Below are 21,261 nucleotides of genomic sequence, written 5' to 3'. Positions count from 1 at the left end.
AGGCCAGGTACGGTGGCTCATGCCTGTTATCCCAGGACTTTGGTAGGCCAAGGCAGGTGGATCACCTGAGGTCAGAAGTTCAAGACCAGCGTGGCCAACATGGTGAAACCCCATCTCTACTAAGAATACAAAAATTAGCTGGGTGTGGTGGCACACGCCTGTGGTTCCAGCTACTCGGGAAGCTGAGGCAAGAGAATTGCTTGAACCCGGGAGGCGGAGGTTGCGGTGAACCGAGATCGCACCACTGCACTCCAACCTGGGCAACAGAGCAAGACTCCATCTCAAAAAAAAAAAAAAAAAAGACTCAAAAGTTCAGTTTTTGGGTATAGTTTTCCTCTGTGTGTTTTGCTGTGTATGTATTTCTACATAAAACACAAACTGCAACTTAGAAATCTAATTGTGGAGTAACACATTTGTGCTGTCCTCAGAAGTAAAGAATAGTAAATATGATTATTTTTTTAAGTATATAAATGTATATTGAATGACATTTATGGGAAACCTTATGTGGGCAGCTTTGAAAAGTTTAATATACCTAATTACAAGTTTTAAATTACTTTATTTTGGTTCCTCATTTTCTGACCTTATCAAGTAGAAAATTTGATAACATTGAGTAAATACTGTAAAAAAGGTTTAAAATAGCATGTGGCCTCTTCTTTTCTTTTTAATCCTAAATTTTACTTGTGATATCTCCAGTAAAAGTTGGATAGTAAACTCAACTTCCCATTCTGGGAATAGCTTTTTTCCCTGAAGAATGCATTTATAAAAGGAGGGCACACAGTGTCTTCAAAGGTATTATTAGTGCTTTAGTACTTTTTCAGGATGTTGGGTATTCTGGTATTTGTTTTATTATTATTTCTTATATCTTTGAGCAATATATTCTATATATAAGAAAGAGTTAATTTAAAAATGCATGGGGAAAATTGTGTACAGCTGTAATTCTTGTGGAGGAGTGTAGAACCAAGGAAAGACCTGGCTACTATTTTCTGTTTCCTATATGGCATCTGGAACTGGTATTTCACTTTTTACATTAGAGTGCTTTTCTACAAACATTTTTGGTGATAGAATATAGGAGTTATGGCATAGCTTCTGGGAGAGTTTTGAGTTTGTTTGCAGTAAATGGTAGATTTTATTTGTGTTTATTCTATAAACAAAGTTTGCTGTCATTCTTTTGGGGTGATAGTAATTTTATAAGGGCAAATTTGGAAGTTGACAAAATTAAAATTTCATGTTAGAGGAAAAGGCACTCAGCAAAATATCTCCCATTTGGTTTGATTCCTTTAGAAATTAATAAATTTTGTTTATACTTTTTTTGGGTGGGTGTGAGAGGCAGTGGCAAAGATAGGTGAATAAACACTATGTTACATTAATTTATAAGCAGTCTATTTTGTATATATATACATTTTTTTGAGACAGAGTCTTGCTCTGTCACCAGACTGGAGTGCAGTGGCGTGATCTCGGCTCACTGCAACTTCCTCCTCCCAGGTTCAAGCGATTCTCCTGCCTCAGCGTCCCCAGTATCTGGGACCACAGGTGCGTGCCGCCACGCCCAGCTAATTTTTGTATTTTTAGTAGGGACTAAAGTAGGGGTGGGGTTTCACCATGCTGGCCAGAATGATCTCGATCTCTTGATCCTGTGATCCACCTGCCTCAGCCTCCCAAATTGCTGGGATTATAGGCGTGAGCCACCATGCCCGACCCTATTTTGTAATTTTTTAATGTTGTAAATTGTAAAAATTAATTTTAATTATATAGACTATTTAAGCATTTAAACATCTAAATTTGCAGAAATCAGATAACTAAGAGTAGGCACTTCTTTCATTTTAAAACTAAATTGTTTAAGCCGGGCGCGGTGGCTCACGCTTGTAATTCCAGCAGTTTGGGAGGCTGAGGTAGGTGGATCACTTGAACCCAAGAGTTTGAGACCAGTCTGGGCAGCATGGTGAAACCCCATCTCTACAAAAAATACAAAAATTAGCCAGGTGTGGTGATGCACACCTGTAGGCCTAGCTACTTTGGAGGTTAAGGCAGGAGGATTGATTTCGTCCAAGAGGCTGAGACTGCAGTGAGCCATGATCACACTGCTGCACTTCAGCCAGGGCAACAGAATGAAAAACTTGTCTAAATAATTAGATACAAGTTGTAATCCCAGCACTTTGGGAGGCCAAGGCGGGCGGATCGTGAGGTCAGAAGTTCGAGACTAGCGTGGCCAACATGGTGAATGAAACCCCACCTCTGCTAAAAATACAAAAATTAGCCGGGTGTGGTGGCAGGTGCCTGTAATCCCAGCTACTCGGGAGGCTGAGGCAGGAAAATTGCTTGCAACCAGAAGGCAGAGGTTGCAGTGAGCCCAGATTGTGCCACTGCACTCCAGCCTGGGCAACAAGAGCGAAACTCTGTCTCAAAAAAAAAAAAAAAAAAAAAAGAATTAAGTACAAGTCCATTCCTGTATGAAATTTAGATGATTGAAATCAACATGGACCTAATAATGTTTTTCTTTGGAAAAAATATTTCTTTGTTATAAAGCCTTCTATTTTTAAATATTATAAATTGTTATTTTTCTTTTTAAGAACTTGGCAAGTGGCTTGAACCTCTGAAAAACCTTAGATTTGAAATTAACTGCATCCCAAACTTAATTGAGTATGTTAAGCAGGTAAGTGTAAAACTTAAAAGTGCTTTGACTTTTTGAAACTGTGTGGTAGTATATGGTGATACTGCATTGAATCACTTGTGTAGATAATGTAGACATTGTTAAGTGTCCTTGATTGATTTATTAGACTTTGTAGATACAGATTGGTATATGCATATAGATGGATGTGTGATTATATGCATATGTGAATACACGTGCACATAACCCTGTGTACTGTACTACTTTTCACTACTGGATTCTGTCCTATTTTTTCCCTCTGAAATGGAAATAGCATCACCTACAATCTTGATGACATTTATAAGTGTTTTAAATGCTGTAGTCACATAACATATAACTGTTTCAGCTAAATGTTATTTCTCAAAAAGAATTTCACACAAAATATTTACGTAAAAATTGATAGGGCCCATTCCAGATAATTGCAGTGGAGGCTGGTTCTCTTTGTTAATTTGGGATGGTTAAATCTGCAGTTGAGATAATTCATAACAGTTAAAATTCATAAAACTCATAATGCAGTTTTAAAATTTTACATTCAAAACTTTCATCTCTGTTTCTTAGTCGAGGCATCATGTAGCATAGGAAGGAAAGTTAAAAGCACTCATATATGCATAAAAAGTTTCAAGTTAGAAGAGCAGAACGGATCTTGAATTCTCTCTCTCATTTAGCAGGTGAAATCTGTGCGTGAGTGTGTGTGCACATGCATGCATGCACATGTGTGTTTGCGTGTGTATATGAGAGTATGTAAGCCATCTTGGTTTTGGAATTGCAGTGTATATTATTAAAATAATTTTCGTATATTGTTTAATTTGTTGCTGTTGGGACCCACAGCAAAGTGTTGTTTGGGTTTATCTGCTTCAGATTTTTCTTTACTGATTTCTCTGTCTTTATCTTCTTGTACTGCAACTCTCCTAAGAGTACTTTTACTTCCTGTGGTGCCGTCATATTCTTCCGTGTTCTTAATCTGAACCTCAAATGACATCTAGAACTTTTCATTACATTTTCTTTTGTTCAGGAGAAGTACAATTAATATCCTGTAAATTTAGATGGTCATGTATTCTGGGTACTTGTGCATGGTTGAATGAGTATTAACAAGATGTTCAATAGATGGCGATGGTTTGAGTAAAACTGTTTAATCAGTAAGAAATTTAGATGTAGAAATGTGAATTACATGCTGTAGTTAAGAGTTGATTTTTATGTAAACCTTCATCCCATTAATTATGATTATTATAAGTGGCTCTCATTCCAACATGGACTATAAAAAGTTGATCCAAGACTGAAACTTCACTCTGTGTCTTCCTGCTGCTTTATGTAATTTGTGGAATTACAAGGAAAAGGATTAGAATAAATGAAAAGCTAAATTGAGATAGTAACTTTTTTTTTTTTTTTTGGTCTAGACGCTACTATGAGCTAAGAGATAGTAAAGTTTTTTGAATGTTATTTCTTCCAAGGTTTTTTTCTTTTTGAGATGATGTCTTGCTCTGTCACCCAGGCTGGAGTGCACTGGCTCAATCTCGGCTCACTGCAGCTTCCACCTTTCAGATTCAAGCAATTCTCCTGCCTCAGCCTGCCGAGTAGCTGGGATTACAGGCACGTGCTACCACGCCAGGCTAATTTTTGTATTTTTAGTAGAGACGAGGTTTCACCATGTTTGCCAGGCTGTTCTCAAACTCCCAACCTCAGGTGATCCACCCGTCTCAGCCTCCCAAAGTGCTGGGATTACAGGCATGAGCCACCACACCCAGCCCCACGTTTTTAAACGATTGATAATGCTGTTCTGTGAAAGCTAAGAAAACTGAAACCTAACTATTTGTTACCTAGAAACATAGCATAGGCAGGTGCTAAGGACATCGGCAATTGTATTTGTTTTTCCTTTAACCTGTGCCCCACCTGGCTACAGTATGTTAGACTCCCTTGGTATCTGCATTTAAAAAAATGTATGCCATGTAGGCCGAAAACATTCCTTGCTGCTTCCTCACTTTTGAAGGAAGCTGAGTACTCAAAAGGCTTTTTATTTTTGTTTTTTTAGAGACAAGGTTTCACTCTGTTGCCCAGGCTGGAGTGCAATGGCATGATCCTGGTTTACTCTAGTCTTGACCTCCCAGGCTAAAGTGATCCCTTCCACCTCAGCCTGCTGAGTAGCTGGGACAATAGGCATGCACCACTACCCCTGGATGATTTTTTAATATTTTGTAGAGGCAGGGTCTCACTATGTTGCCCAGGCTGCTCTCAAACTCCTGGGCTCAAGCAATCCTTCCACCTCAACCTCTCAGAGTGCTGGGATTACAGGTGTGAGCCACTGCACTCAACCTCCACAGGACTTTTTAAATATAGTTACTGCTTCATTTTTGGCAGAGAAGATGTATGAAAAGAGTATATAGAAAGTAGTCATTGTAAACTCTTAATACAGGGAGTTTCTTTTTTTTTTTTTTTTTTTTTGAGACGGAGTCTGGCTCTGCCGCCCAGGCTGGAGTGCAGTGGCCAGCTCTCAGCTCACTGCAAGCTCCGCCTCCCGGGTTCACGCCATTCTCCTGTCTCAGCCTCCCGAGTAGCTGGGACTACAGGCGCCCGCCTCGTCGCCCGGCTAGTTTTTTGTATTTTTTAGTAGAGACGGGATTTCACCATATTAGCCAGGATGGTCTCGATCTCCTGACCTCGTGATCCGCCCGTCTCGGCCTCCCAAAGTGCTGGGATTACAGGCTTGAGCCACCGCGCCCGGCCAATACAGGGAGTTTCATACATTTCTTTATGTTATCTTTGTTCTAGTTGGTTCTTTTCAATGAACTTGTGCATTACAGTTTTTATTTACATAATATTGCATATAGTACAACATATGCCAGAGATCAAATAATCTTGATAAATTAATTTAACTCTAGGGCCTTATTCATGTTTTAAATTTACTTAATAAATATAAAATATTGTATGTTCTTAACTTGAAGCTCATATTTTTAAGTAATTCCTTGTCTGGAATTTTCTATTGATCTCATGGGTACTAAGAAATGTAATATTCTGTTCATTTTTATTTTTAAAGAATATTGATAACTTGATGACCCCAGAAGGAGTTGGCCTTACCACTGCCTTACGTGTTCTTTGTAATGTTGCATGCCCACCACCTCCTGTTGAAGGTAATGTGGCTACTGTATTTTAAAAACTATGATTCTTAAGCCTAGAATAAATATTGTTTATTAAATATTTAGTTAATAATTATTAAACATCATTTAATAATGATAAATATTTTAATTAAAGTAAATATTTATCATAATCATTTATTATAAATGTAATAAAAATCATTTATCATAAATAATTAAATATTAAATATTTAGTTTAATAATAATTCTTAATCAGTTATTAACATATATGTAATTAGTTTTGTTTCTTTTCCTTATCCTATATAAAGGTCAACAGAAAGATCTGAAATGGAATCTTGCCGTTATTCAGCTTTTTTCTGCTGAAGGAATGGACACGTTTATTCGAGTTCTGCAAAAATTGAACAGTATTCTGACTCAGCCTTGGAGGCTCCATGTCAACATGGGGACTACCCTTCACAGAGTTACTACTATTTCAATGGCTCGCTGTACACTCACTCTTCTTAAAACTATGTTAACAGAACTCCTGAGAGGTGGATCCTTTGAGTTTAAGGACATGCGTGTTCCTTCAGCGCTTGTTACTTTACATATGCTCCTGTGCTCTATCCCCCTCTCAGGTCGTTTGGATAGTGATGAACAGAAAATTCAGAATGATATCATTGATATTTTACTGACTTTTACACAAGGAGTTAATGAAAAACTCACAATCTCAGAAGAGACTCTGGCCAATAATACTTGGTCTTTAATGTTAAAAGAAGTTCTTTCTTCAATCTTGAAGGTTCCTGAAGGATTTTTTTCTGGACTCATACTCCTTTCAGAGCTGCTGCCTCTTCCATTGCCCATGCAAACAACTCAGGTATCACTTCCATATAACATGCATCTTATAAATGACTGCAGTAACACTTTTTAAAAAGCCAGTGATTTTGTTAAAAAACAAAAACCCTCATCTCCCTTCCTCCCAAAAAGACATAAAATAACCGGATGAGGGGGAGATAAAACTGAAACAAGTTGGTCATTGAGGAAATATGGGGGTAACATTTTAAATAAATTTTTGTTAAAGTGAGTTTTATTATGCTGTTATGTATGTTTGTACTTACATATTTCTGTTATTTTACATCCTTTTCCTCCTCGTTACCATGTGTTAGAATTTGCCAGTAACTAGGTTGCTTCACCAATGGACTCTACTCAACTAACTGCTAACCTGAGAACAATAAGATTTTTTAGACTCATTGAATTCAAGCAAATGTTTAACTGTATAATAGAAAATTAAATGTTTTAAGCATGCAGTAAAAATGTTCTTTTCATAACATTTCTTCCTGAACAGTTTTTGTGACTATAAATAAATATTTAAAAATCTACGTACACACACATTATACTTTTTTAACAGGTTATTGAGCCACATGATATATCAGTGGCACTCAACACCCGAAAATTGTGGAGCATGCACCTTCATGTTCAAGCAAAGTTGCTCCAAGAAATAGTTCGCTCTTTCTCTGGCACAACCTGCCAGCCCATTCAACATATGTTACGGCGTATTTGTGTTCAATTGTGTGACCTTGCCTCACCAACTGCACTTCTGATTATGAGAACTGTGTTGGATTTGATTGTAGAAGACTTGCAAAGGTATTTTCATTTTGCATAAAAAATTTTTTCCTCAAGTTATTTTTGACACATATATTTTTTCCCTTACAATTTGGAAACTAGGGTTTGTAATGCCCAGATAACATATATACATGTAAATATACACACATACCTACATATGCACACATATGTATATATGAATACTTACAGACTTTTAAAATGAGAAAGCTTTATTTCATCATTTCATGTGCAAGATATCTTGAAGGTCTTGATTTGGGGTTTTCAAATGGTGAATCCTAAAGAAGTATTCTGATTTAAGAAAATATATTACTGGAAACCTGAATTTATAAAATTTTTGCAGTCATTGTAAAATTCCAGAGGATTTGTCATTATACCCAAGGAATTAAATGTTTTATGCAAAATTTGTGTAAGTTGATGTGTAATGAGAAATAAATACTAGTTAATGCCTTAAGATCAAGAACTTTGTTTACTAAATGTATTGATTTTATTTCAGCACTTCAGAAGATAAAGAAAAACAGTATACTAGCCAAACCACCAGGTTGCTTGCTCTTCTTGATGCTCTGGCTTCAAACAAAGCTTGTAAATTAGCTATTTTGCATCTAATTAATGGAACTATTAAAGGTGATGAAAGATACGCAGAGATATTCCAGGATCTTTTAGCTTTGGTGCGGTCTCCTGGAGACAGTGTTATTCGCCAACAGTGTGTTGAATATGTCACATCCATTTTGCAGTCTCTCTGTGATCAGGTATTTATAGTTATTTTATAAAGTTTCTGTGTGTGTGTCTGTGTGTGTGTGTATGTGTATTTAAGCATCTTGATGTAAATTTTGGCTGTGAATGAACAGCTCTCATCTGTTTTATTATTCCTGCTATTGTTCATGGGTTTCTCTGAAGAGCTTTTTTCTTTCCTTTATAAGATCATAACCTTGGGTAATTGCTTTATGTGCCACTGTTTCGGTATTTTTTAGGGTATAATTCATTTTCCTTCCAATTACGTTACACAAGTCATTCTTTTTTTTTTTTTTTTGAGACGGAGTCTCGCTCTGTCGCCCAGGCTGGAGTGCAGTGGCCGGATCTCAGCTCACTGCAAGCTCCGCCCTCCGGGTTTACGCCATTCTCCTTCCTCAGCCTCCCGAGTAGCTGGGACTACAGGCGCCCGCCATCTCGCCTGGTTAGTTTTCTGTATTTTTTTTAGTAGAGACGGGGTTTCACCGTATTAGCCAGGATGGTCTTGATCTCCTGACCTCGTGATCCACCCGTTTCGGGCTCCCAAAGTGCTGGGATTACAGGCTTGAGCCACCGCACCCGGCCCATTCTTTTTTTTTTAAGATGGAGTCTCATTCTGTCGCCCAGGCTGGAGTGCAATGGCGCGATCTCAGCTCACTGCAGCCTCTGTCCCTCCAGGTTCAAGTGATTCTCCTGCCTCAGCCTCCTGAGTAGCTGGGATTACTAGCACATACCACCATGCCTGGCTAATTTTTGTATTTTTAGTAGAGACAGGGTTTCTTGGGCTGGTCTTGAACTCCTGATCTCAGGTGATCCATCTGCCTCAGCCTCCCAAAGTGCTGGGATTATAGACGAGAGCCACCATGCCTGGCTACGCCAAGTCATTCTTAAATTTCATAGCTTGATTGAATTAGTATGTTCTCTTGTTAGGGCAACCTTTGAAGGCTACTACACTTTTAGTGTGTTTCAGACTACTTTGCTTATAGATGTTGGCTAACAGTAGTACTATTTTTTCCTGTTGTCTATATTATTGACTTCCAGTTTATAGTTTCATGGGTTACTGAGAATTGTTTTAACTTTTAAAGCCCATTATGATTGAGATCTTTGGAGATTTCTATGCCTGATGTCATTTTAGCTTGTCAGAATGCTCTTGCTAAGTGGTCATCAAATGTGATTTTTTATTTCAGGCAGAATAGAGTCCCATGTTGGAAGACTATTTTTCTACCTTAACAGATACTCAGTTTGGTTACCTTTAAGACCCAGGTCAAGAAAGAACTTTTTTTTTTTTTTGTATGACTTGTTTTCACAAAGAAGGGGACCTGGTAGAAAGGGTATTCTAAGTGCTTGTACCTCAAAGTGTCCACTTGATTGGTATTTCTTATGTAATCCGCTTTGGGTTGCATGACTACATTGAATAGTGCTGTGGCATCCTAGCTGCCTTGGTCACACGAATCTCATTGATGGCCTCACTTTGCCATGTTTTCCTTCTGATTCAAGCCTTGTTTTATAGTTTTAAGCCAAGTTGAATGTGAGTTTGCAGTATGTTGAAGTAATTAAAGATGATAAAACATAATCCAAATGCTCTTGTAAAATTCAGTTTACTTCTGGCTGGGCATGGTGGCTCACGCCTGTACTGTAATCCCAGCACTTTGGGAGGCCGAGGTGGGTGGATCACGAGGTCAGGAGTTTGAGACCAGCCTGGCCAATATGGTGAAACCCCATCTCTACTACAAAAAAACTAGCTGGGCGTGGTGGTGCGCATCTGTAGTCCCAGCTTGAACCCAGGAGGCGGAGGTTGCAATGAGCCAAGATTGCGCCACTGCACTCCTGGGCAATAGAGGGACACTTTGTCTCAAAAAAAAATTCAGTTTACTTCTTTTTTTTTTTTTTTTTTTTGAGACGGAGTCTCGCTGTGTCGCCCAGGCTGGAGTGCAGTGGCCGGATCTCAGCTCACTGCAAGCTCCGCCTCCCGGGTTTACGCCATTCTCCTGCCTCAGCCTCCTGAGTAGCTGGGACTACAGGCGCCTGCCACCTCGCCCGGCTAGTTTTTTGTATTTTTTTAGTAGAGACGGGGTTTCACCGTGTTAGCCAGGATGGTCTCGACTTCCTGACCTCTTGATCCGCCCATCTCGGCCTCCCAAAATGCTGGGATTACAGGCTTGAGCCACCGCGCCCGGCAAAAATTCAGTTTACTTCTATAAAGAGTAGTGAGAGTTTTTAGAGTTATCATTAGCTAAACTTGCTTAGCATTGGAAAACTTGAATTTAGAAGTATATACATGGCCGGGCGCGGTGGCTCAAGCCTGTAATCCCAGCACTTTGGGAGGCCGAGATGGGCGGATCACGAGGTCAGGAGATCGAGACCATCCTGGCTAATACGGTGAAACCCTGTCTCTACTTAAAAATACAAAAAACTAGCCGGGCGACGAGGCGGGCGCCTGTAGTCCCAGCTACTCGGGAGGCTGAGGCAGGAGAATGGCGTAAACCCGGGAGGCGGAGCTTGCAGTGAGCTGAGATCCGGCCACTGTACTCCAGCCTGGGTGGCAGAGCAAGACTCCGTCTCAAAAAAAAAAAAAAAAAAAGAAGTATATACATATATATAAAAAGTAGAGGGAACTATTTGATTGAAAGATTGTGGTTAAATGTTCATCTCCTCTATCCATCCAACTTTCTGATATTTTAAATTGTAGGGGGCTTTTTTGTTTTTTTGTTTGCTTGTTTTTGAGATGGAGTCTGGTTCTGTTGCCCAGACTGGAGTGCAGTGGCACGATCTTGGCTCAGTGCAACCTCCGTCTCCTGGGTTCAAGTGATTCTCCTGCCTCAGCTCCCCAGTAGCTGGGATTGCATGCGTGCACCACCATGCTTGGCTAATTTTTGTATTTTTGGTAGAGAAGAGTGTTTCACCATGTTGGCCAGGCTCGTCTTGAACTCCTTGCCTCAAGTAATCCACTTGCCTTGGCCTCCAAAAGTACGGGGATTACAGGTGTGAACCACTGTGCCAAGCCTTAAATTGCAGTATTAATATATACTAAACTTTATTTCTGGCCAGGTGTGGTAGCTTATGCCTGTAATCCTAGCACTTAGGGAGGCTGAGGCGGGTGAATCACCTGAGGTCGGGAGTTCGAGACCAGCCTGACCAACATGGAGAAACCCTGTCTCTACTAAAAATACAAAATGCTGCATGTGGCGCCGCATGGCCGAGGCTGAGGCAGGAGAATTGCCTGAACCTTGGAGGCAGAGGTTGCGGTGAGCCGAGATTGTGCCATTGCACTCCAGCCTGGGCAACAGAGTGAAACTCCGTCTCAAAAAAAAAGCTTTATTTCTCTGAAAAGTTTCTTTATAAACCAAAAAAGATACAAATGAATAAATAATACAGTATGTTAATTATTTTAGTACAAAATACTTTTTACCTTTAACCTTTTGAAAACAGAAACTGTATTTACTGCAATACCGAAAGAAAAAAAATTTTTAAAGATGTTGTTTAAAAGTAAATCAAAATATTTAAATATTTATTCCTTTAGGTGTATATCCTTGTATTAACTTTTTTAAAAGGGAAAAGTAATTTCATTATTCTTAATGTGTTTAAGTATATGTTTGGGATGGAACAGTAGCAACAATATTTTAATGAGATAGTTATTGAATATTAATTGCTATGTATTTCTCAAAAGTGCTAAGTGATGGTGATAATCATTTAAAAAATTGATTTTTTCCCCCTGTTCCCCACAGGACATTGCACTTATTTTACCAAGCTCTTCTGAAAGTTCTATTTCTGAACTGGAGCAGCTCTCCAACTCTCTACCAAATAAAGAGTTGATGGCCTCCATCTGTGACTGTCTGTTGGCTACACTGGCTAACTCTGAGAGCAGTTACAACTGTTTACTGACGTGTGTCAGAACAATGATGTTTCTTGCAGAGCATGATTATGGATTATTTCATTTAAAAAGGTAATGATTTATCTAATTTAATATACTCTCAGATTTAATTTTTTCATTCTGTCACTGCCCACCCACCCCACATTAATTCATACCTATTGTAGAAAGTTGAAGAAATGATTTCTTTCATGGGAGAAATTTTGTGTGTACGGAAAATATTAATTAGCAGTGAAAGGTCATGCTAATAATAGAATCTTTTATTAAAGATAATAAAATGAATAGATACACAAATTACTGTGGGCATGGTATCATATTTGGAAGGAAATCTCACTGTTCCAGGGAATCATGCCTTAAGGTCTTTGTTTCGTTGTTGTATCCTCAGAGGTGATGGATGCTAGAGGGATTTTATAGACCTTAAAGCTAAAATGCAGATTCTGTGTACAGTTCCTCAGTATCCATGGGGAACTGGATCCCAAAATCTATAGATGCTCAAGTCGCTTATATAAAACGGTACAGTATTTCTCTTATATACTTGAAATCACCTTAGGTTACTTATAATACAGTGTGAATGTTACGTAAATAATTGTTTTGCTGTATCTTAAAATTTGTATTATTTTTTATTCATATTGTTATTTATTTATTTATAATATTTTCATTCCATGGTTGGTGGAATCTGTGGATGCAGAATCCATGGGTATGGAGAGCTGACCATATTTTGTTTTCTAGAGGAGTGGCTGGGACAAAGTTAATCTGAAATTATATAAATAGCTGAGCATGGTGGCTCATATCTATAATTTCAGTACTTCAAGAGACTGAGGTGGGAGGATCGCTTGAGCCTAGTAGTTCGAGACTAGTCTGGGCAACATAGGGAGACCTATCTCTGTAAAAAAATTTTGCAAAATGAGTTGGGCATGGTGGCACACACCTGTAGTCGCAACTACTTCGGAAGCTGAGGTGGGAAGATGGCTTGAGCCTGGGAGGTCAAGGCTGCGGTGATCATGCCACTGCATTCTAGTTGGGGCAACAGAGCGAGACCTTGTCTCAAAACAAAAGAAAAAGAAAAAGAAATGATACAAACCTCAGACTGCTCACTGTCAGGTATAATTTCAACTCTAATTTTTCTGTCCATGCCCTGATGTTTTTCTTTGCTAGGAGAAGGAAGAGGGAAGATAACCGGCTAGTACTTAGATTTATTAAACTACATGGGATTATGAGATAGTAAGGATGAGGAAACATACTTTTGCCTCTTTATCATTAATTCTTGCAGCACTGGTTGAAAACTTACATTGCAGGTACTGTGTTTGGTGCTGGCTCTTCCTTTCTCCAGCTCCTTGTCCTGACATACCTGTGTCTTCTGTATTTGCTCTCAGTTGATGGCACCTGCTTCACATCCATTCCTCATGCTCTGCCCCCATCCAGTCTCTCAACAAAGCCTTTAACCTTTTTCCTATTGCCTAGATATTTACTCCATGTCCTTTGAAACTCACCTCACACACTGCACTTCCACAAAAGCCAAAAAGCTTTCCTAGTTGGGTTAGGTACTCCCACAAATATTCTTCGTATACCTGTGCTATTGTATTATCTATGATTTTGTTGGGTTTCCTAGACTTAATGTTTCTAGTCCTTTTTTCTTATCTGTAACCTTGTCCTAAGTCCTCTTAACCTATTCCCTTTTTCCCTTTTAACCTTTATCTCTCTGCTAAGCTCCAAGTAACCCATTAATCTACTTGATATTTCTACTTGACTGTCTAATGGCATCTCATTAAGTCCTGTGGATTATTTCTCCAAAATACATCCTGAATTTGATCCCTCTTCTCCACCTCTGTAGCTATTACCTTTATCCAGGCCACTATCATTTCTAGCATAGCCCATTGCAATAGCCTCCTAATTGGTATCCTTGCTTCCACCATTTGGCTTTCTAAAATTCATTCTCTCAGAAGCCAGAGTAATCTTTTAAAACTTAAAACAGGATTTCTGCTGAAATCCTTCTAATGGTTTCCTATTGTACCTCAATTAAAATGCAAACTCTCTATAATGATCTGTAAGGCTTTATAAAGTCTGGCCCTGAGTCATCTTATAGCCCTTTTATCCGCACTTTTTGTTCCCTTGTCAGGCTTATTCCTATCTCCAGGCTTGTTTGTTTTGTCCTAAAATGTTTTTCCCCTAGATTCTTTGATGACTTATTTTATCACTTCATTCTGGTATCTGTGTGAATATATTTCCTGTCTAAATAACCTGCCCTTTGTGTCCCTGCTCATATTTTCCACTGCATTATATGGATTTATACATCACATTATATGGACTCATTTCTTATTTGCTTGTCTCCCTCACTAGAATATAAGCTACATTGACCACACTCCCCAGCACCTAGAAACCTGGTACCTAGTAGGCACTGTGAAGGAATGAAAATACACACTAGATTCGTCTAGTCCACAGACATTTATTGAATGCCTTCTTTGGACCAGGCACTGATTTTAGGTACTGGGAATTCAGTTAAAAAAAAAAAAAAAAAAATCCATGCCTTCTTGGTGCTTTCACTCTACTGTGGGTTGACAGACAATAAATAAGTAAATAAAATACATAGTATGTTACAGAAAAAACATAGAATATGGAAGAAGGATAGTAAGGGTCAGAGGTGAAGATGGCAGTTGCCATTTGAAATATGGAAACTTGATCAGGGAGCTCCTTGCACTTGCTAAAAAGGTGACCCTTGAACAAAGATGAAGACCTGAAAGAGGTGAGGAACAAAACATGCTAATATCCTGGAGAGAACAATTGCAAAAAGCATGCCTCATATGTCTGAGAAACAATTTAAAACAATAAATGTGTTAATTTATATATGTTTTTGAGAAAATGAATTCATACTAATACTTGGTGGGTTTTTTTTGTCTGTTTGTTTGTTTGTTTTGAGATAGGTTCTAATGCTGTTGCCTAGGCTGGAGTGTAGTGGCGTGATCTGGGCTCACTACAGCCTCCGCTTCCCGGGCTCAAGCACTTCTCCTGATCCTCCTTCATTTGCATGAAAAAGACATTTCATGCAAGTTAAAAAAGTTAAAAAAAGACAAAGAAGGGTATTATATAATAATAGAAGGCCTTGTCCAATGGGAAAATAATACAATCCTAAACATATATGCACCTAACACTGGGCTTTGAAATTTATAAAACAATTAATAATAGATCTAAGAAATAAGATAGGCCGGGCACGGTGGCTCAAGCCTGTAATCCCAGCACTTTGGGAGGCCGAGACGGGCGGATCACGAGGTCAGGAGATCGAGACCATCCTGGCTAACATGGTGAAACCCTGTCTCTACTAAAAATACAAAAAATTAGCCAGGCGAGGTGGCGGTCGCCTGTAGTCCCAGCTACTTGGGAGGCTGAGGCAGGAGAATGGCGTGAACCCAGGAGGCGGAGCTTGCAGTGAGCTGAGATCCAGCCACAGCACTCCAGCCTGGGCAGCAGAGCGAGACTCCGTCTCAAAAAAAAAAAAAAAAAAAGAAATAAGATAGACAGCAACGCAGTAATAGTGGGGGGGACCTTAATACTCCACTGAAAGCATTAGAGAAGTCATCAAGACAGAAAGTCAACAAAGAAACAATAGATTTGAATTATACCTGGAACAAATGGACTTAACAGATAGATACAGAACATTCCATCCAAAACCCACAGAATATACATTCTACTGAATAGTGTGTGGAAATTTTATGCACTACCTCAGCCTTCCAAGTACTACTACAGGCACAAGCCACCATGCCTGGCTAATTTTTGTATTTTTTGTAGAGCTAGGGTTTCAACTGGTGCCCAGGCTGGTCTTGAACTCCTGGGCTCAAGTGATCCACCCGTCTCTGCCTTCCAAAGTGCTGGGATTATAGGCGTGAGCCACCACACCTGGCCCATACTAATACTTTGATCCAGTACCAGAAGTGAATTCTAGCATTTTCCCTTTCTTGATTATTTTATTCTCTAACAGTGAGAAATTCAGCTCTCATTACCTATATTTGCTTATTTGTTTAGCCCTAGTTTACAAATGAAGGAGCAGTCTCAAACTCATTACTAAACCATACTCCTGTGGGAAACAAATTGAGCAACAGGAGTACAGTGTTTGTATATGGTTCTTTTTGTCTATAACCTTTGTATATCCAGTCAAAAAGTTGTTTTTCAAAGTTATTTATGTCAGCTTCTTTCTTTGCTGTCTCCTTCAGTTTGTTAGTTATATGGCTCATTTGTAATACAGTTGGATTCATTGGTCATAGTCTGCAGTCTTTTTTTTTTTTTTTTGAGATGGAGTCTTGCACTGTCACCTGGGCTGGAGTGCAATGGTGCCATCTCGACTCACTGCAACCTCCGCCTCCTGTGTCCAAGTGATTCTCCTGCCTCAGCCTCCTGAGTAGCTGGGATTACAGGTGTCCGCCACCACACCCAGCTAATTTTTTGTATTTTTTTTTTCTTTTAGTAGAGACAGGGTTTCACTGTGTTGGCCAGGCTGGTCTCGAACTCCTGACCTCGTGATCTGCCTGCCTCAGCCTCCCAAAGTGCTGGGATTACAGGCATGAGCCACTGCACCCAACCCCTTATCGATTTTTTTAAAAAATTATATCTAGTCAAATTTATGTTTTATGGTGTACAGTTCTATGTGTTTTGACAGATGCTTAGAGTCATGTAATTTGTTCTTATTGGTGACTAATTTTGTAGCAATCTGGAGTGTTTTCAGATTTTGGTGGTTATGAATAAAGCTTTGCATACAGGTTTTTGTGTGAATCTCAGTTTTCATTTCTCTTGGGTAGACACTTAGGAGTGGGGTTACTGGGTTGTAAGATAGGTGTATGTTTAACCTTAAAAGAAACTACCAAACTGTTTTCCAAAGTAGAGATACCATTTTTCATTCCCACCAGCAGGGTATTAGAGCTCCAGTTGCTCCTCATCCTCACCAGAAGTTGGTATTGCAAGTTTTAAAATGTTAGGCATTCTAATAGGGCCCTAGTTTTTGATAGACCATGGAAGTATGACCCACTTAAAGAGTGTGTGTAGTGGTTAGTAATTGGTATAGTTCGATTTTGAACCCATGCTTTTCCCATTAATATTTTTATTTTTGAATTTAATCTATTTCTCTTTGTTGCCCAGGCTGTAGTGCAGTGGCGCAATCTTGGCTCACTGCAACCTCCATCTCCTGGGTTCAAGCAGTTCTCCTGCCTCAGCCTCCCCAGTAGCTGGGATTATAGGAATGCACCACCACACCTGGCTAATTTTTTGTATTTTTAGTAGAGATGGGGTTTTACTGTGTTAGCCAGTAACACAATAGGTTGGGATCTCCTAACCTCGTGATCTTCCTGCCTCGGCCTCCCAAAGTGCTGGGATTACAGGTGTGAGCCACCGCGCCTGGCCAAAAGGTTTATAAATACGAAACTGGCAAGTTTTCTGTGTTAAATTTTTCTTTTTCTTTTTTTTTTTTTTTTGAGATGAAGCCTCGCTCTGTCCTTCAAGCTGGAGTTCAGTGACATGATTTCGGCTCACTGCAACCTCTGCCTCCCAATCATTTAAGTGATTCTTCTGCCTCAGCCTCCTCCTGAATAGCTGGGATTGCAGGCATGTGCCACCACTCCCTGTTAATTTTTGTGTTTTTGGTTTTTTTAATAGAGACCAGGTTTCACTATGTTGGCCAGGCTCCTCTTAAACTCCTGACCTCAAGTGATCCACCCCCTTCGGCCTCCCAGAGCACCGGGATTACAAGCATGAGCCACCACACCCAGCCTCTTTTGTTAAATTTTATAAATGTATTATTTGGGGGAAATTTTTTTTTTTTTTTTTTTTTGAGACGGAGTCTCGCTCTGTCGCCCAGGCTGGAGTGCAGTGGCCGGATCTCAGCTCACTGCAAGCTCCACCTCCTGGGTTCACGCCATTCTCCTGCCTCAGCCTCCCGAGTAGCTGGGACTACAGGCGCCCACCACCTCGCCCAGCTAGTTTTTTGTATTTTTTAGTAGAGACGGGGTTTCACTGTGTTAGCCAGGATGGTCTCGATCTCCTGACCTCGTGATCCGCCCGTCTCGGCCTCCCAAAGTGCTGGGATTACAGGCTTGAGCCACCGCGCCCGGCGGAAATTTTTTTTTTAAGAACTTGAAGCTTAGCTTTAAAAGGAGTTGGTAACTATTGATGCTTCTTTGTTATATTTGTGTACAAAGACACACCAAAGTACTTCTTAACATTTTTAAAAATGATGGAGTAAGTTTTATTCTGTCTGAACCGAGTTCATTTCTCACACCAGTTTTATACGCTCATATTTTAAGATAATATCTTCTCTTTATTTTCTTTATTTACAGTTCTTTAAGGAAAAACAGTAGTGCTCTGCATAGTTTATTGAAACGAGTGGTCAGCACATTTAGTAAGGACACAGGAGAGCTTGCATCTTCATTTTTAGAATTTATGAGACAGATTCTTAACTCTGACACAATTGTAAGTATGTGTGTGTTTGTGTATATATGTATGTATGTATTTGGTGTTTCTTAAATTTGAAATCTTTGGCTAGGTACAGTGGCTCACACCTGTAATCTCAGCACGTTGGTGGGCTGAGGTGGGAGGATCTCTTGGGGCCAGGAGTTTGAGACCAGCCTGGGCAAAATAGTGAGACCCTGTCTCGAGAAAAAGAGAAATACTTTGCCATAAGTTAAATCACTTTATATATCAAATATCCAACATAAAAAAGATCACTTTAGTTCATTTTATTTTATTTTATTTTAGATGGAGTCTTGCTCTGTCACCCAGACTGGAGTGCAGTAGCGTGATCTCTGCTTCCTGTAACCTCCACTTACTGGGTTCAAGTGATTCTCCTGCCTCAGCCTCCTGAGTAGCTGGGATTACAGACACCCACCACCATGCCCAGCTAATTTTCTGTACTTTTTCAGTAGAGATGGCATTTCACCACATTGGCCAGGCTGGTTTTTAACTCCCTGTCTTAGGTGATCTGCCCACCTCAGCCTCCCAAAGTGCTGGGATTATAGGCATGAGCTATCGCACCTGGCCAAGTGCCTTCATCTTAAAATAATTCTTAGATGAGTGTGGTTGCACATGCCTCTAATCCCATCACTTTGGGAGGCTGTGGTAGGAGAATTGCTTGAGCCCAAAAGTTTGAGGTCAACCTGTACAACACAGCAAAACTCTGTCTCTAGAAACAACAAAAATTAGCCAGATGTGGTGTGTCCACCAGTAGTCTCATCTATTTGAGAGACTGAGATTGGAGATTGGAGGATAGCTTGAGCCCAGGAGTTGGAGGCTGAAGTTAGCTATGATTGTGTCACTGTAGTCTAGTCTGGGTGACAGAGCAAGACACTGTCTCAAAAAAAAACAAAAAAAAATTATGACATTGAGTTACCTTGCTAGGGCAACTCAGAATAATGAAGTTTTGTTAGTCTCTTAGTTACTTAATTTTTGTTACTTAATTTACTGATTGTTTTGGATGTTGTGATTTTGGTGTAACTATAAAGTTTATTATGCTTTAGTATTTTTGGTCTATCATACAAACATGAATTAAAGATTATTGTCCCCACTCTAAAATCTTATTGTTAAAGATTTCTCTCGTTAATATTTTCCAAAGTCATGGTATATTATGAGCACAATTCCAGAAGCCATTAATATACCTGCCCTACTTAGTTTGGTGGCATGTGCCTCTGGCTGCTCAGGAGGCGGGGTCGGGGAAATCACTTGAACCCATGAATTCAGGGTTGCAGTGAGCTATAATTGTGCCAGTGTACTTCAGCCTGGGTGAAAGCGTGAGACTCTCTCTCTCTCTCTTTTTTTTCTGAGATGAGGTCTTAGTCTGACGCCCAGGCTGGAGTGCAGTAGCATGATCATGGCTCACTGCAGCCTTGACTTCCTTAGGCTCAGGTGATCCTTCCACCTCAGCCTCTTGAGTAGCTGGGACTTTAGATGTGCACCATCACACCTAGCTAATTTTTGTATTTTTAGTAGAGATGGGATTTTGCCATGTTGCCCAGCCTGGTCTTGAGCTCCTGGGCTCAAGCAATCCACCTGCCTCAGCCTCCAAAAGCGCTGGGATTACAGGCATGAGCCACCATGCCTGGCCAACACTGTTTCTTTAAAATAAGAAAAACAGGCCGGGCACGGTGGCTCACGCCTGTAATCTTAGCACTTTGGGAGGCCAAGGTAGGTGTGGATCACTTGAGGTCAGGAGTTCAAAAGCAGCCTGGCCAACATGGTGAAACCTAGTCACTACTAAAAATACAAAAAATTAGCTGGGCTTGGTGGTGGACACCTGTAATCCCAGCTGCTTGGGAGGCTGAAACAGGTGAATTGTTTGAACCCAGGAGGCAGAGGTTGCAGTGAGCTGAGATTGCGCCTTTGCACTCCAGCCTGGGCAACAGTGTATGACTCCATCTCAAAAAAAAAAGAGAGAGAGAGAAAGAGAGAAAGAAAGAAAGATGGAAAGAAAGAAAGGAAGAAAAAAAATAAAGAAAAGAAAAGAAAGAAAGGCAGACAGGTTAGGCAAGGTGGCTCACACTTGTAATCTCAGCATTTTGGGAGGTTGAGGTGGGAGGATTGCTTGAGCCCAGGATTTGAGATCAGCCTAGGTAACATAGTGAGACTCCATCTATATGAAAAATTTTAAAATTAGCTGGGCATGGTGGCACATGCTTGTAGTCACTCTCAGGTACTTGGGAGGATGAGATGAAAGGATCACTTGAACCTGAAGAGGTCGAGGCTGCAGTGAACTATGATTGTGCCACTGCACTGCAGCCTGGGTGACATAGTGAGACCCTGTCTCGACAACAAAAAAACAAGGTTAAAGATTTTATACAATGTTAGGTAGGCATACGGCTCTCTACCATAAGTGTATGTGACAATATGGATGGTTTTCTTATCATGAAGCAAGATTTATTTTCCTAGAAGGATTTTCTGGTATTGAAATGTTATCACTCCAGAATTCACTTTATTATGTAGCATACTTTTTTTTTTTTATGTAGCATACTTTTTAAAGCAGAAAATAATTAACTTTTCTATGTGACAGAATATAGTCTTAAATATGATAGTTCTTTAGTTAAATATGATAGTTCTTTACTTGTCTGTGTTATCTTCAGAAAGATAATTTCAGGTTTCATCAGTTCTTTGTTATAGCAAGCATTTTATTAATTCTTGAGCATCAATCAGTGTGTCACATGTCCTGCAACTGCCAGTGTATTTGCCATTGGGTATTTTGTGGAAAAATCTTGATGCCAGTAAAATATATGTTTACCAATTTAAATATTTTGTGAGTCTTACTCAAAGAAAGCATACTTCACCTTTGATCTAAATCATTCTTAAAACTAGCCATTTGTACTGATGTAAAAATC

General features: G+C 39.7%; 1 protein-coding gene across 3 annotated transcripts in view; it reads left to right on the top strand.

Moving 5' to 3' along the window:
* Positions 1-21,261, top strand: part of VIRMA (vir like m6A methyltransferase associated) — a 67,366-nt gene that overhangs the window by 37,688 nt on the left and 8,417 nt on the right. For all 3 annotated transcript variants that reach the window (XM_033203505.1, XM_033203503.1, XM_033203504.1), the window contains 7 exons: positions 2,568-2,650; positions 5,673-5,766; positions 6,039-6,583; positions 7,115-7,350; positions 7,823-8,075; positions 11,781-11,998; positions 18,238-18,370. In XM_033203505.1, coding sequence (XP_033059396.1) covers positions 2,568-2,650; positions 5,673-5,766; positions 6,039-6,583; positions 7,115-7,350; positions 7,823-8,075; positions 11,781-11,998; positions 18,238-18,370 — 1,562 coding nt within the window. The remainder of the gene's footprint in view (positions 1-2,567; positions 2,651-5,672; positions 5,767-6,038; positions 6,584-7,114; positions 7,351-7,822; positions 8,076-11,780; positions 11,999-18,237; positions 18,371-21,261) is intronic.

Source organism: Trachypithecus francoisi, unplaced genomic scaffold, assembly GCF_009764315.1.
Source record: "Trachypithecus francoisi isolate TF-2019V2 unplaced genomic scaffold, Tfra_2.0 Lachesis_group7, whole genome shotgun sequence".
Taxonomy (NCBI): Eukaryota; Metazoa; Chordata; class Mammalia; order Primates; family Cercopithecidae; genus Trachypithecus; species Trachypithecus francoisi.
Note: the sequence above shows the minus strand (reverse complement) of the source record. Positions and strands in the feature narration are given on the sequence as shown.